The sequence below is a fragment of the Ranitomeya imitator genome, chromosome 5, assembly GCF_032444005.1.
Source record: "Ranitomeya imitator isolate aRanImi1 chromosome 5, aRanImi1.pri, whole genome shotgun sequence".
Classification (NCBI taxonomy): domain Eukaryota; kingdom Metazoa; phylum Chordata; class Amphibia; order Anura; family Dendrobatidae; genus Ranitomeya; species Ranitomeya imitator.
In genome coordinates this window covers 32,314,666-32,330,786 of record NC_091286.1, presented here as the reverse complement: position 1 = coordinate 32,330,786, position 16,121 = coordinate 32,314,666, and the positions used below count along the sequence as shown (strand labels likewise).

Sequence of the window (16,121 nt, the reverse complement as noted above, 5' to 3'; positions counted from 1 at the left end):
TATACTTCCAGGTTGGTAGGTACTTACACGGTGGCTCAGTGGTTAGCACAGCAGCCCTGCAACACTGGAGCTCCTGGATTCAAATCCCACCAAGGAAAACATCTGCCAGGAGTTTGTATGTTCTCCCCAAGTTTGCGTGGGTTTCCTCCGGGTGCTCCGGTTTCCTCCAACATTCCAAAGACATACGGATAGGGAATTTAGATTGTGAGCCCCAATGGGAACAGCGATGATAATGTGTGCAAAACTGTAAAGCGCTGTGGGATATGTTGGCGCTATATAAATAAAGAGATTATTATTAATGATTTATAGCTAACTGCAATCAGACTGTTGAAAGTAAAAGTTACATAGTGGGACTAAGTAAACATGTAAAAAAAAAAAATTCTAAAAATATTTTTTTGAAATCAAAAAATAATTAAAAAATATATTGTACCCATAAATTTTATGAAGGAAAAAAAAAAGTGCACATTTTGGCATTGCCACGTATCCAGAATGACCCGACCTATAAAACGTTCCACTAGTTAACCCCTTCAGTGAACTCCGTTAATATAAAAATAAAAAACAAGGCAAAAAAACTGCTTTTTCATCATGCCGTTGACAAAAAGTGGAATAAAACGTGAACAAAAAGACAAATATAAATAAAAATGCCAACGCTGATAATATCATCGTTACCGCAAAAAGCAAGTCGTCATGCAGATGCATCCGCAGAAAAATAAAAAAGCTATAGTTCTCAGAATAAAAAAAAAAAAATTTTTCTATAAAAGTTTTTATTCTATAAAAGCGGCAAAAAATTATATAAATGTTGTATTGCTGCAATCGTACTGACCCAAAGAAGAAACTGATCAGTTTTACTACACGCAGAACCAGGGCTGTGGAGTCGGTAAGCCAAACCTCCGACTCCCTCATACATGGCTCAAGTTTAAGTAATAAATTTACTGTGGTAAAATGGTAACATCAGGCTTTTAATCATTATGGTGCTTGAACCCTCTAGGTTCAAGCAACATATTGTAATCCGATTTCTTATATTTTATTCTACTTCTTCTTCTCCGCGTTTTCCACAATTAATGCGGCCCGAACCGCTCGGCGCACAGACCCCGTTGAGGCAGCCTTTCGAAACCCTCGGTGGGGACAGGTGTGCTATGTATTTTTGGAGTCGATCCGATTTGTAGTTTTTTTTTTTTAAATCGCATTTTAAGCAAAAAATTTCCCATCGGAATTAATGGCGACCTTTCCATGACCCCCAACTGACATGGATTGAAGCCACAGCACAGGTGCACTGACTTTACAGAGATGGCAGCTATGCAAATGTACGGTGTCCATTTTAGGACATGCTCATTTATCAAAGTCAAACATCAGAATAATGGGAATCTGACTCGTGACTACCGAGGGGCCAAATGTGCCAAGGTGGCTATCAAGTGGCCAAACACTGATACTCCATATGTGGGGGTTAACCACTGTTTGGGCGAATGGCAGAGCTTGGAAGGGATGGAGCGCCATATGACTTTTCAATGCCAAATTGGCTGGAATTGAGATCGGACGCCATGTCGCGTTTGGAGAGCTCCTGATGTGCCTAAACAGTGGAAACCCCCAATTCTAACTCTAACCCTAACCCCAACACACCCCTAACCCTAATCCCAACCCTAACCATAACCCTAATTCCAACCCTAACCCCAAAACACCCCTAATCCCAACCCTAAACCTAATGCCAACCCTAATCTTAATCCCAATCCTAATCTCAACCCTAATCTCAACCCTAATCTCAACCCTAATCCCAAACCTAACCCTAATCCCCCAACCCTAATCCTAACCCCAACCCTAATCCCAAGCCTAATCCAACCCTAATCCCAATCCTAATCCCTACCCCAATCTTAATCCCCCAACCGTAACCCTAATCCCAATCCTAACCCTAATCCCCCAACCCTAATCTTAACCCCAACCCTTATCCCAAGCCTAATCCAACCCTAATCCTAATCCCTACCCCAATCTTAATCCCCCAACCGTAACCCTAATCCCAACCCTAATCCCAACCCTGATCCCAACTGTAACCTAATCCTATCCCTAATTCCAACTCTAACCCTAATCACAACTCTAACCCTAATCACAACCGTAACCCTAACTTTAGCCCCAACCCTAACCCTAACGGGAAAATTGAAATAAATACATTTTTTTTTATGGTGCTTGAACCCTCTAGCGTCGCCATCGTCAGCGGTATCATTCAGTGTGAAGGGACCTTAAGGACTTACTAGTCCACTAATTGTACAATTTTATTGAGTAAATAGGGACCACTGCACTGCTATAACAAATGTATCTGCAAGGTTCCCTGATTTCTATAACAAATGTTAGTGGCCTGATTAATGAAAATTGCCTCAGAGTAAAACCATTTTGGTTGTCCATAGCAACCAGAGGTCAGCTTTCATATTTGAAACTGCTGAGGTAAAATGAAAGCTGACCTCTGATTGGCTCTCGGGGCAACTAGAGCTGTCTGTCAGGCAGTTTCACTGTGTGAGGCCTGTTCTTCCTAATCTGCTAGTGGCCGCCGCCACCACCCATTTACAATTTACAAAGTCGTTTGTGTTTTTGCTTCATATTGTCAAAGGGGTATGAAGCGTAAGAGCATCTGGGGTGTGTGGTGCAGTACTAGCTCAGGCTTCCTGTTCTCTGACTTGGCATAAAACATTCTAATTTGCTTCCCTTTGATTTTAAAGCTATATGTAAGTAATCATACTGTAGTATGTGTACACTTATACACTGCTTTATAAGGGCTAGTACACACAGTCCAATATTATATGATGGTGACATCACTACATCACTCCCATTGGCTGCATGTACAACCCATCCCAGGTTGTGCCATCGCTATACACAACGTTCATATTCTAACTTTACTTTCTTACAGTCGACACCTGATACACTGCTGTAAAGCTGGCAGTGCTGTTCAAGCACCATGTATTTCCTTCAGGAAATGCCCATCTAGTTATTATTATTACTCGGGTCCACATAAACAGCTGCCAGAAGTATTTTATTTTCTAATAGCAGTGTCTCTCTCCGTTTCACTGCCATCTGCGAAAAAACCTCCTCTTTGGGACAGGCAAAACAACAACTTCTTCCACTCCTTTATAAAAATGGCAGGAGTTAAGTCTCAGCTTATAACTTTTTAGTCACTGTAAATGGGTGGTGAAGCAATTCCTTAAATTCAGCCACCTGTGTCCATTGACCTTCATGTAGTGTTACCTGAGCGTTGGCCATATCTACACGGAAGGGTTTCAGCTCAAGCAATCGCTCAATGCCCCACCGAGTGGCTTGATCCGCAATTGCCCCTTTTCCAGCAATAGTAGTTTTCAAACACATATGGGCTATCTGTTTATTCGGAAGAAATTGCACCATACAATATGTTGTGCAATTTCTCTTATAGTGCAATTTCTACTTGTGAAAATAAATGGAAAATGAATGGTTTAAACCAGGTGAATTAAAGTTGGAGTTACGTTTCTGTAACACTTACAATATGCATTTCACATTTATTTATTTTCTGAACCTTGGGTTCGCAGACCTTTTTTTGTCTTCGGTTACCTCCATCTTTACTGGCCACATACACTACAACATTGTATCCAGGAATAACAGAAAGCTAAGTCTTAGGGAGAAAAGGCGGCCTGACTGAGAAAACCCCAGCGACAGTCAGCCAGTCCCTAGGACAGGGGTGCGGAACCTTTTTCTAGCCGGGGGGACATTTGGAAATTTCTACCATCATTCGGGGGCCACACAAAAAACGATCACCTTGAAAATTACCCCAGTATATTTAGTCAAACAATTAATTACGGTAACTCACCCTTAATGTGACGGCTGGAGCTGCTTCTCTTTGGTGCAACTGTGATGCTAGGTGATACTGATCATGTTGCTTCTCACAGCTGCTTTTCCAGGTTTGTGCCGGCCAGGAGCGCAGTCAACTTTTTATCATAATAAGTTTTGTAAATCATTTACATCACATAGAAGACTCTGGGACTACTGTTTATACATCACCATAAGAGTCGATGACACAGCTGTATATACACCACATAGGAGACGATGGGACTGCTGTATATACATCACATAGGAGATGCTGGGACTACTGTATATACATCACAGAGAAGAAGCTGAGACAGCTGTATATACACCACATAGGAGACGATGGGACTGCTGTATATACATCACATAGAAGATGCTGGTACTACTGTATATACATCACAGAGAAGAAGCTGAGACAGCTGTATATACACCACATAGGAGACGATGGGACGGCTGTACATACATAACATAGGAAACATTGAGACTGCTGTATAATAATCACAGGAGACTCTGGGATCATATAAATTGCAGGAGGGGCTGGGAGGCATAGATATGACAGAAGATGCTGAGACATATTCATCACCGGGGAAGCTGGGGGGAATAGACATCACTGAGGGGCTATATACACATCACTAGGAAGCGCAGACCGCACTGGGGGTATATATATGTCCCTGGGGGGAATATACATCACTGGTGGGGGTCACATACATCACTGGGGGCTATATACATCACAGGTGGGGGGATATACAGCACTGGGGGCGATATACAGTACTCAATGGGATATACAGCACTTCTGGGGCAAATGTATCGCTGGGGAATATACATATCACTTGGGGCATATACAGCTCTGGGGGGATATACAGAACTGGGGGGGAACAGGTATTGCCGGGGGGCACACAGAGATCACGGGGGGAGAGGGGGGTGCACAAAGATCACAGGGGAGCATAGCTGGGAGGCACCTAGCTGGAGGTGACAGAGATCACAAGGGCACAGAGATCACAGGGGAGCACAAATATAACAGGGAGGTACATAGCAGGTTGGCACATACAGCACAGGGGGGCACAAAGCTGGAGGGCACAGAAATCACAGGGGGGCATATAGCTGGGGGGGCAGAGAGATCACAGGGGGGCACATAGCTGGGGGGCACAGAGATCACAGGGCACATAGCTGGGGGGCACAGAGATCACAGAGGGGGCACATAGCTGGTGCCACAGAGATCACAGGGGGGCACATAGCTTCGGGGCACAGAAATCACAGGGGACACATAGCTGGGGGCCACAGATCACAGGGGGCATATAGTTTGGGGGGGCACAGAGATCACGGGGGGGCACATAGCTGGGAGGTACAGAGATCATATTAGGGCACATAGCTGGAGGGGAGGCACATAGCTGAGGGGTACAGAAATGACCAGGCAGACAGGCTTTGGACCCTCGCAGCAGCTCCTCTTCTGGGATAGGAGGACGGGAGCACATTGGGCGCTAACCTCACCCACCCAGATGATGTCACCATTCATGTACAGGTAGGCATCGTTCTGTAATGAACGCTGCGTACCGTGCACTTGGGAGATAAAGGGCCGGCAGCTGACCGGATACAGCTACCGTCCGAGGATTGAGGACTTCGGGGACATGGCCGCAGGCCGCATGCGACTCGCAGGCCGGACGTTCCCCCACCCCTGCCCTAGGGAATCTTCAATTTAAGATGAAGCTGTTTATGAAGAACATAGCTCCATGAACTGTGCGACACTGTTATCTCACAGATACCAATGAGCGTGACAATTGAGTGAATAGCCAGAAGCTTTTATGTGGTCATCAGACAAAGTGATCTTATAATAAATCTGTCCCTTCTCCTGCCTTATTCTGAACAGGCGTCAGCGGAAACTGGATAGAGATCGCTTATGGCACAAGTTCTGGAGCGGTCAGGGTGATCGTGCAGCATCCTGAGACTGTTGGCTCCGGCCCGCAGCTCTTCCAGACTTTTACTGTTCACAGGAGCCCGGTTACTAAGATCATGTTGTCAGAGAAACACTTGGTGTCAGGTATGGCGGTATTACGGTACAATATGTGTGCAAGATAATAACAATGTTGAAAGTACTAACATTGAAAAAAGGTGTATACATATGTATTCTGGTGTGTGTGTATGATGTATGTATATGCGCATACACACACACAGACACTTAGGCAATCTACAGATGCTTTATAGTAAATTACCCTCTGTGTTTTGTGTATTACTTTAGTTTGTGCCGACAATAACCATGTCCGGACCTGGACCGTAACTCGCTTCAGAGGAATGATCTCCACCCAGCCGGGCTCCACTCCGCTCGCCTCCTTTAAAATCCTATCTCTGGAGGAGACTGAGAGCCACGGCAGCTATTCATCAGGCAACGATATAGGTAGAGTTCATAATCACACAGTACATACGCTCCTGGCGCACGGCTATGTTGGCAGTCCAGCATAGTCACAATCAGTCCCAGGTGCTAAATGTAACTTGTATTAAAATTCTCTTAGGCTGTGTTCACATGATGCAGTTTTTGTTTTGTTTTTTAAATCAAGTAAAAAAAAATAGGGATTTTTGTGTACTCATCGTAAAATCCTTTTCTCCGAGCCAATCATTGGGGGACACAGACCGTGGGTGTATGCTGCTGCCACTAGGAGGCTGACACTAAGTGATACAAAGAAAGTTAGCTCCTCCCCTGCAGTATACACCCTCCTGCTGGCTCTCAGCTAACCAGTTCGGTGCAAAAGCAGTAGGAGATCAATTACAATATATGAGCGTATAGCATGTCACATTATATATGAGAGTATAGCATGTCAAATTATAAAAGAAGCACAAGCTAATAATAGGTTGGGAGCTGTGTCCCCCAATGAATGGCTCGGAGAAAAGGATTTTACGGTGAGTACACAAAAATCCCTATTTCTCCTCCGCCTCATTGGGGGACACAGACCGTGGGACGTCCCAAAGCAGTCCCTGGGTGGGGACAACATCAGATCAGGCCCTGTGTAACCGCTACTTACAAGTGCGCCACCGCGGCCTGCAGATTCCGCCTGCCCAGACTCACATCTGTGGAAGTGTGGGAATTATAGTGCTTCAAGAATGCATGCTGACTGGACGAATCCGCAAGCTTGTAGGCGTGCCTTGCCAACGCCTGGTGCCTAGAACCCTCGATAGACAGGGAGATAGGCTGACATAGTACGGAAGGACTCCTGGATGGTGAAACGAATCCACCAGGCTAACATGGCCAATGAAACGGCTAAACCCTTTCTGAAAACGTCAGGAAGCCCTCCTCTTACCGTCAGGAAGCCCAAATAAAGCGTCCAACCTTTCGGAAGGACGCCGTCCTCGAGACGTACCTACTCAGAGCGCTCACTTCGTCCAGAATATGGGGAACTCATTCCATTTTGTGGACTGGAGCCGAAAGAGATGAGGGAAGAACTATGCCCTCATAACAGTGGTAATACAATACCAGCTTGGTAACAATGGATAGGGATGGCCTGAGGACAACCTTGCCTTGAAGGTAATAAGGGAAAAAAGTCTGAAAGAGCAAAGCAGCTACTCCGAAGACTCGTCAGGGCGAGGATATCGCAGAGAAAAAAGGGTGACCTTCCCTGATAGTAAAGTCTGCCCGGATGAAAAGGAGTCTACTGTAAGACTCCTAGGACCATTAAGGTCCCAATGATCTAACCGTATGCGATAGGGAAGAACTACGTGAGAAAGCTCCCTGTGAGAAAGTCCCTACTTGCAGTTTTACTACAATAAGGCGGAAAGATACTAGCTCCGCAAACAAAAACTGATGTGGTCAGTGCGGATCTCGGAGGATCACTGGGGCCCTTTCTGCTTCCGAAAGGCTTTCGGAAGTAGTGGAAGGGGAGTTATGGCAACTGGTACCATGGAAGAACCAGAGCATGCAGTGCGATGGCTCTTGGATCTCGAGGCCGAACCACGAACTCAAGTACATTGGCATTCAGTCTGAACGCCATCCGATCTACAACTGGAGAGCTCCAGTGAAGGCAGATCTGATGGAAGACTTCAGGGTGAAGTTCCCACTGATTTGAGGCGGAACCCTGACGGCTGAATTTGTTTGCCATCCAGAGTTCTACTCCTGGGAGATATACTGCCGAGATCACCGAATGATAGATCTCGGCCCATCAGAGAATGTGAGGTACCTCGGTCATGGCGCCTGACCATGGGTACCTGCTAGATGATTGATGTATTGCACCGCCGTGGCATTATCCAATTGAATTCGGATGGGGTGATCCGCCAGAAGGCAGTGGACCTGCTGTAGGATTACCGTTCGGATCTCCAGAGCAATGATAGGGAGAAGAAGACTGGCATTGGTAGTTACTTAGTTACTGTGGTGAAATATGTGTGTATATATATATATATATATATATATATATATATATATATATATATATATATATATATATATATATATATATATATATATATATATATATATATATATATATATATATATATATATATCTATATATGTGTGACTAGTGATAACGTAACATCTGTCCTGAAGGCAAGTCACACCTAGGTGGTGTTAATAGGTACTTTCTTGAGACTAGTAGAAATTGTGTCTCCATATCTCACCAGGAGGTCTAGCTAGGGCCAAGAAGAAAGGTAACATTTGGCACCTCCTAGGTCTTGGAGGGGAGATGTTAATTGCGGCCTGAGGGTATCTATTCCTGAGAACCTTTTCACAAGTGTCTCAAGAGAAAAATAATATATTCATTAGTAGCGTGGCCGTGGCCAATCAACAAGCCAGCAATTATGATATTAACCTGAGGGGCTGGTCTAGAAACCTGACCTCCAGGCCAAAGTTATAAATTTAGGCTGCAGACAGAGAATTGTGTTCACATGATGGGGGCAGCCTGAGAAGCTGGTGTGATCCAATCTACATTCGTCCTACCCTCAGGGAGCAGAAAGCAACTACCAGTTACAGAAATTATCTAAGTTCTCTTTATTTTATACTGTTTTACATAAGTTGTATGTCTTTTTATTATCATATTTTTATACCTTTTTCTTATTGTAAGCATTGAACCTTTTGTTATTAAAGTATAAAACTTTGACAAGTTGAACCTTCAATGTGCTAAAAGAATCCATAGCCTAAGATATGTGAGCCTTATGAGTGATAGACATTATTAGTATTATTAGTTCTGGGACTCATCGCCCGTGTATTCGGTCAGTGGTGGCAGCGTGTATGAGCGGGTGTGTGGCCTGGGTCGGTGTGTGATTTATGCTCCCATTACAACATAGGACAGAGGTTGAATGCTGGACTGAGAGTGGGGAGATAGATTAACCCTTGCAGGCACAACCCCAAGTCACATGTGAGAGCAGGCACGTGACAACTAAGTGACACCACGGAGAAGGGATCCGTGACAGTTACTAATAACCATTGAACTGGGTAAAGTTCCTGGATGAAGAAGGAGCTCAGAGCCTATCTTCTGTTTGACTTGCTGAAAAAGAGCGGAGCGAAGGAAATCGCTTCCATTGTCGTCACTATTTTTCCTCAGAACCCTCCGAGCAAATCGAATGAAATGAGGGGATCAGTAATCAAGTGCGCAAGCACCCTGTTGAAGGGCCATGACCTTGTCTCGAGGGAGAATTACCATCCTTCTGGAAGTGTGCAGGATCATCCTCAAAAAGGATATCTGCTGGGCTGGAAATGAGGAGAACTTGTCTAAGTTTAGCTGCCAGCCCAGGTGAGAGGGTATCGCAAGAGATATAGACTACTCAGCGTAGTCCTGGAAGGGCGGCTAGACAGTCGACCAAACAGGGCAGGACGAGCACGCCTCTAGGGTGCAAGAGAAACATGACATCCGCCATGACCCTTGCGAACACTCTGGGTGCGGTAGCAAGGCCGAAGGACAAGGTCGTGACTTGAAAATGCTGTTCACGAATGGAAAAGCGAAGGAATTTTTGAAGAAGGTAAGCATCCCGAATGTCAATGGATGCCAGAAACTGCACCTTTTTCTGTTGAAGTAATGGCTGAGCGGATGAACTCCATCCGAAGAAGGAGGACCTTGTCAAAGGTTGTTAGAAGTTTGAGGTCCAGCATCGGTCTTACTTTTCGTTCCCCTTTGTGGAACCAAGATCCCTTAGTTCTAGACTGTCCTGGACAACCCTTATACAATCCTTTGTCAGGCTCCCGCTCAAAAGATTTGATTGGCCAGTTGTACTGTCTTCGGGAAAAGGTTACTGGTGTGAATCAAGGTAGTTAAGGTCTCCAGCCAGGAGACCATTGCTCTAGCAATCCATGCGGCGGCTAGGGAGGATAGAGCGCTGAACCCGAAGCTGCAAGACGGAATGAACCAGATTTGCTATCTGACAGTCCATTGTATTTTTAACTGATGATACATTGGGCAGGGATACTGATAGGTATACCACAGGAGATTCTACCCGGTTAATCTGTCCAGTTGCAGAATGCGCGGCTGCATCCAGCAGGTCATAGTCTCTTGCCATCGCCGCTCTCTTTTGACGGTGCAGAGATAAAAATTAGGAACCCCCGATCCATCAACCTCTTAACAGGGAAGTGGCGAGGAATTGTCCACCTTCTTGCATCATCCACTAAATAGTGGTGGTGCAGAGGGGGGTGCTCGTACGCCAAAAAGGGTGCCTCTGTACATCCACAGAATTCAGGTCTCCGGGTGGACAGGACAGGTTATCTGGCGTTAGGCCTGGATATAGAAGAGGATACATAGAGGTGACACTCCGTGTGCTCGTCTGTTGATGGTGTGGGGAGATTGGTGCCCCTTAAAGGACCCGTCGCCCTTAAAAATCAGGCATGGCATCCGACGTAGAGGTTTCTGTCCAGTGAATCGCTTATCCAGACTGAATGGCAAATGCTCTACGTGGGAGTTTAGTCTCCTTATGAGGGACACTGCGTAGTCTAGAGCAGAACCAGAGTCCTCGTCAATGTACCGAGATTGGTTACTCTTTTCTGAAGCTCTGGCAAGTTCAGGCAATATCCGATCCATATTCAGAGCCTTGTTGTCATCAAATCATTGGTGAGGGAGCAGGAAACGAAAACTTCCGTTTTCTAGATGCCTGTATGTTTCTAGACGCCTGCACGTTTCTGGAATACTTACGGCCCCTGCTAGCCGACGGCTCCCATGTAGGATAGGGACCATGTATATCGGTCCTGCGAGCACTCCGAGCCACAGAGGGTGCACGGAGGGATTCAATCTCTTGGTCAGAGAACCATGGATTGCGGTCAGTGACGAAGTCCACTGAGGGGAACTAGGTACTCTGGGATAAGCTGGGGTTGGCGGCGGAGGGCTCCCCGGATTGATCATGCGCCCTTAAAGGGAAGGTGCCGCAATTTTGTTTTTGTATTAAAAATGATTGTTTATATAAACAATTATTTTTAATACAAAATTATTTTTTTAACTTTAATATCTTTTTTTTATTATTAATTATTTTTACAGCCACTGGGCGCCGCCATTTTGCTTTGCAGAAGTGTAAGAGTCCCAGCACGACACTTACACTCTGCAAATACGGCAGCCCTGGGCATAGGAGGCTGCGGTCAGGAGCCGACCCCATAGCTAGCATTATAAGCTGCTCTCTGCTCTGATGTGGCCAAGCCCCCTGGGCTGTCTCCACGTCACAGCAGAGGCAGGAGATCGGCACCATCTTGCTTCAGCCTACAGTGGAGTGTACCTGTGAGCTCCACTGTGACTGAGAGCTGCGCTGTTGGAGGGGCAGCTCCATCTGTCTCCCCTCACACTGTCAGCGGCCGTTCCCTGTCCTCTGCTGCCTGGTGTGTGGCTGTAATCTCTAGAATCGCTAGAGAGGGTGAAGGAGTGCTGCGGTCTGATGTCCTCTATCAGGAGCTGCAGAGAGGTAACAGAGGGGGATGGGGGAGGCTCTGTGCTGCTCCCACCCTGCCTCTCACTGTAGCTCCTCACAGGACATCAGACCGTGTATCTATCACTATATTGTGCTGAGCCATGTATCTAATCCTCTCCTGTGTAATACTGTCTGCTGGCCCGTGTATCTAATCCTCTCATGTGTGATACTATGCTGAGCCATGCATCTAATCCTCTCCTGTGTAATACTGTCTGCTGGCCCGTGTATCTAATCCTCTCATGTGTGATACTATGCTGAGCCATGCATCAAATCCTATACTGTTTGATACTATGCTGAGCCATGCATCTAATCCTCTCCTGTGTAATGCTGTCTGCTGGCCCGTGTATCTAATCCTCTCATGTGTGATACTATTCTGAGCCATGCATCTAATCCTGTACTGTGTGATATTATGCTGAGCCGTGTATCTAATCCTCTCCTGTGTGATACTGTCTGCTGAGCCGTGTATCTAATCCTCTTGTGTGATACTGTCTGGTGAACCGTGTATCTAATCCTCTCCTATGCACTCCTCTCCCCCCTGCATATCTTTCCCCATTGCACACACAACTCAATGCGTGCGATAACAGGAGCTGCGGGCGTCATGCTGTATTATGGCATTATGTGAGATCTATATGACGGGATTATGTGATCTGTATGGTGATATTATGCTTGATCAGTAGTGTGAGAATTATATGGTGGTATTGTGTGTGATCTATATGGCGGTATTATGTGATCTGTATGGTGGTATTATGCTTGATCAGTATTGTGAGAATTATATGGTGGTATTGTGTGTGATCTATATGGCGGTATTATGTGAGAACACTGGCAGCATTATGTGGGATCTATATGGCGGTATTATGTGAGAACACTGGCAGCATTATGTGTGATCTATATGGCGGTATTATGTGAGAACACTGGCAGTATTATGTGTGATCTATATGGCGGTATGTGAGAACACTGGCGGTATTATGTGTGATCTATATGGTGGTATTATGTGAGAACACTATGGCAGTATTATGTGTGATCTATATGGCGGTATTATGTGAGAACACTATGGCAGTATTATGTGTGATCTATATGGCGGTATTATGTGAGACCACTATGGCAGTATTATGTGTGATCTATATGGCGGTATGTGAGGACACTGGCGGTATTATGTGTGATCTATATGGTGGTATGTGAGAACTGTATGACAGTATTGTGTGATCTATTTGATAGTATTGTGTGTGATCTATATGGCGGTATTATGTGAGAACACTATGGCAGTATTATCTTCAGAAAGCGGACCCATTCTATGGTGGTTCTGGCTGAGCACCTGCACGCGGGTCTGGGGTAATAGAGGGGGCAGCATGACCTCCAGTTAGGTGCAGTCAGGGGAAGGCTGGTGAGGTAGCTGAAGAGAGGGGTCTCATTTTTATTGTTACTATATGGCTACATTTCCTTCCCAGCGTCACCCCAGACTGCGCCTGTCGCCTCGCTTTCACACATCGCCAGGACAGGATGGAGAAGACAGGATCTGAGGAGGGGAATGGGGTCTGTATGCAAAGTCTGGATCAGACCAGGCCATCAATCCGCAGAAATGTTTCCTGGATTTCTGTGAAGCAGACGGTCCATCCATGTGTAAAAAAGACAGCGCTCTATGTACAATCCCTGGCTGCTCCGCACACCGAACAGGGGGCCCCCATAGACCAGCACACTGCTCTCCTGAAATACTCTGTGCTGCTGTCACCCTGCTCCCTCCACCACATATCTCCCAGAATTCTTGCTGCCTGCCATCCTCGGTGACCGTAGACTTGTCAGTATAAGGCTGCTTTCACACTAGCGTCGGTACGGGCCCGTCGCAGTGCATCGGGCCGACGTATGCTGTGAAAGAAATGTCCGACGTGGGCAGCGGAAGCAGTCTTACGACGCTTCCGCTGCCCCATTGTAAGGTCTGGGGAGGATGGGGTGGAGTTTCGGCCATGCATGCGCGGTCGAAAATGGCGGACTCGACAAACAAACAAACGTTACACGTAACTTTTTTTGTGGCGGCGGTCCACCAAAACATGACGCAACCGTCGCGCGACAGTTGCGACGTGTGGCAATACGTCGCAATGCGTCGGTAATGTTAGTCTATGGGGAAAAAACGCATCCTGCAGACAACTTTGCAGGATGCGTTTTTTCTCCTGAACGACGCATTCCAATGTACAGCCAACAACGCCAGTGTGAAAGTAGCCTAAGGCTGCCGTCCACTATCAGTATTTGGTCAGTATTTTACCTCAGTATTTGTAAGCCAAAACCAGGAGTGGGTGATAAATGCAGAAGTGGTGCAGATGTTTCTATTATACTTTTCCTCTAATTGTTCCACTCCTGGTTTTGGCTTACAAATACTGATGTAAAATACTGACCAAATACTGATAGTGTAACAGCAGCCATACTCTGCAGTCACCAACAAAATGGCTGCTCACTGGGTTCCTGAATATCATCCCCTCTAATCCCTTAGCAAACACCCAGAAGGGGAGGAGAGGAGACATCACACACGTCAGCAGACTCCGCCCATAATTACTGCAGTGCTGTAATGTGAGCTAGTTGTACACTAGGTTTTTCTGAAATTTCAGCAGCTGCTCCCCCTAGTGTTTAAAAGTGGAAATTCCAAAACTTTTCAAATTATTTTTCATATTTTACTAAATTATAAACAAATGATAATATTTTTTAAGAAAATGTAATCATTCTTTACATTTTTTACAATTTCAGAATTTTTTTTTTTTTTTTGATGGCACCTTCCCTTTAGGACCAGGGAATACTTGTCATGCGCCTATAAGACCAGGGAATACTGGTCATGCACCTTTAAGACCTACTGGTCATGTGCCTATAAGACCAGGGAATACTGGTCATGCACCTTTAAGACCAGGCAATACTGGTCATGTGCCTATAAGACCAGGGAATACTGGTCGTGTGCCTTTAAGACAAGGGAATACTGGTCGTGTGGCTTTAGGTCAGGTGCTTACTTACACGAGTACTGATGTAGAGTCGATGTGCCCCTTTAATGCAAAAACTGTCGCCCGTGTGTGAGCCAGCCGGGTGGACCAAGAAGGCCACCGGGAGTTAGAGTTGATAAAATCTCGCAGAGAGCGAGAAGTGCCAATTCGGGGGGGGGTAGGGGGCGCGGAGCCACGGACACGATGTTGAGTAGGCCCAAGCCGGGGCCTAAATTTCTGTAGCCAGTGGGCGACGCCAGCGGTAGAAGTGAGGGGCGTTGTTGCCAGGCGAGAAGCGCCAGAAAAGCAGGCAGAGCCGCCTTAGCGTGCCATAGTGCGGGCGCGGCTTCCGGGATGCGGCCTACACATCGGCCAAAGCCGGGGGCTAAATTTTTTTTGCAGCCGGCCAGAGCGTTACTTCAGAGAGGTGGGCCACAGGGAAGTGGCTGAGGCTGCCTGTCAGCATGTGGATATCCCACTGAAGCTGGATCCACTCACCATCGGTGCACGTCCCGGCATGGAGCCGCCGCGGATGTGGGTTTCAGCGCTGTTCTGTGCAGCGTGGACGGTGTAGGGATAAACCTCAATCCATCACCCCTTTGTTAGGGAGGTGTAGAGGAACCGTCCGTCTCCTTGTGCCATCCGCTTTCACAGTGGTGGGACAGTGGGGGCTGCTCGGACGCCATAGAGAGGGGCCTCTGCACATCCACGGAGTTCAGTCCCCGGGTGGACAGGGCCAGTTGTCCGGCATTAGGCCTGGCTCCAGGAGAGGATACATGGAGGCAACACTCCATGTGGTCGCCTGCTGCTGGTGTGGGGAGATCCGGATCCGAAGGAACCGTCGCCCCTGAAGTGAGCTCAGGCATGGCTTCCCACGTTGCAGGAGAGATACAAGGAGGTATACTCCGCGTGCTCGCCTGTTGATGATTTGGGGAAGATCGGAACCTTGAAAGGATTCGTCACCCCCTTCACTCCGTTGATTAAAAAATAAAAATTTACAGAAAAGTAAAAAATAAAATAAAAACGTTGGGGTCTGAACCAGACCCAGGTGCCTCCTACAGACACTAAGCAAGAACTGGTTAGCTGAGAGCCAGCAGGAGGGTGTATACTGCAGGGGAGGAGCTGAGAGCCAGCAGGAGGGTGTATACTGCAGGGGAGGAGCTGAGAGCCAGCAGGAGGGTGTACACTGCAGGGGAGGAGCTGAGAGCCGGCAGGAGGGTGTATACTGCAGGGGAGGAGCTGAGAGCCAGCAGGAGGGTGTATACTGCAGGGGAGGAGCTGAGAGCCAGCAGGAGGCTGTATACTGCAGGGGAGGAGCTGAGAGCCAGCAGGAGGGTGTATACTGCAGGGGAGGAGCTGAGAGCCAGCAGGAGGGTGTATACTGCAGGGGAGGAGCTGAGAGCCAGCAGGAGGGTGTATACTGCAGGGGAGGAGCTGAGAGCCAGCAGGAGGCTGTATACTGCAGGGGAGGAGCTGAGAGCCAGCAGGAGGGTGTATACT

At 46.9% G+C, this 16,121-nt stretch overlaps 1 protein-coding gene across 1 annotated transcript in view; it reads left to right on the top strand.

The window, feature by feature from the left end:
* KCTD3 (potassium channel tetramerization domain containing 3) overlaps window positions 1-16,121 on the top strand; it is a 103,169-nt gene that overhangs the window by 73,082 nt on the left and 13,966 nt on the right. The window contains exons 13-14 of the mRNA XM_069768496.1: window positions 5,678-5,848; window positions 6,047-6,202. Of these exons, the coding sequence (XP_069624597.1) occupies window positions 5,678-5,848; window positions 6,047-6,202 (327 nt within the window). The remainder of the gene's footprint in view (window positions 1-5,677; window positions 5,849-6,046; window positions 6,203-16,121) is intronic.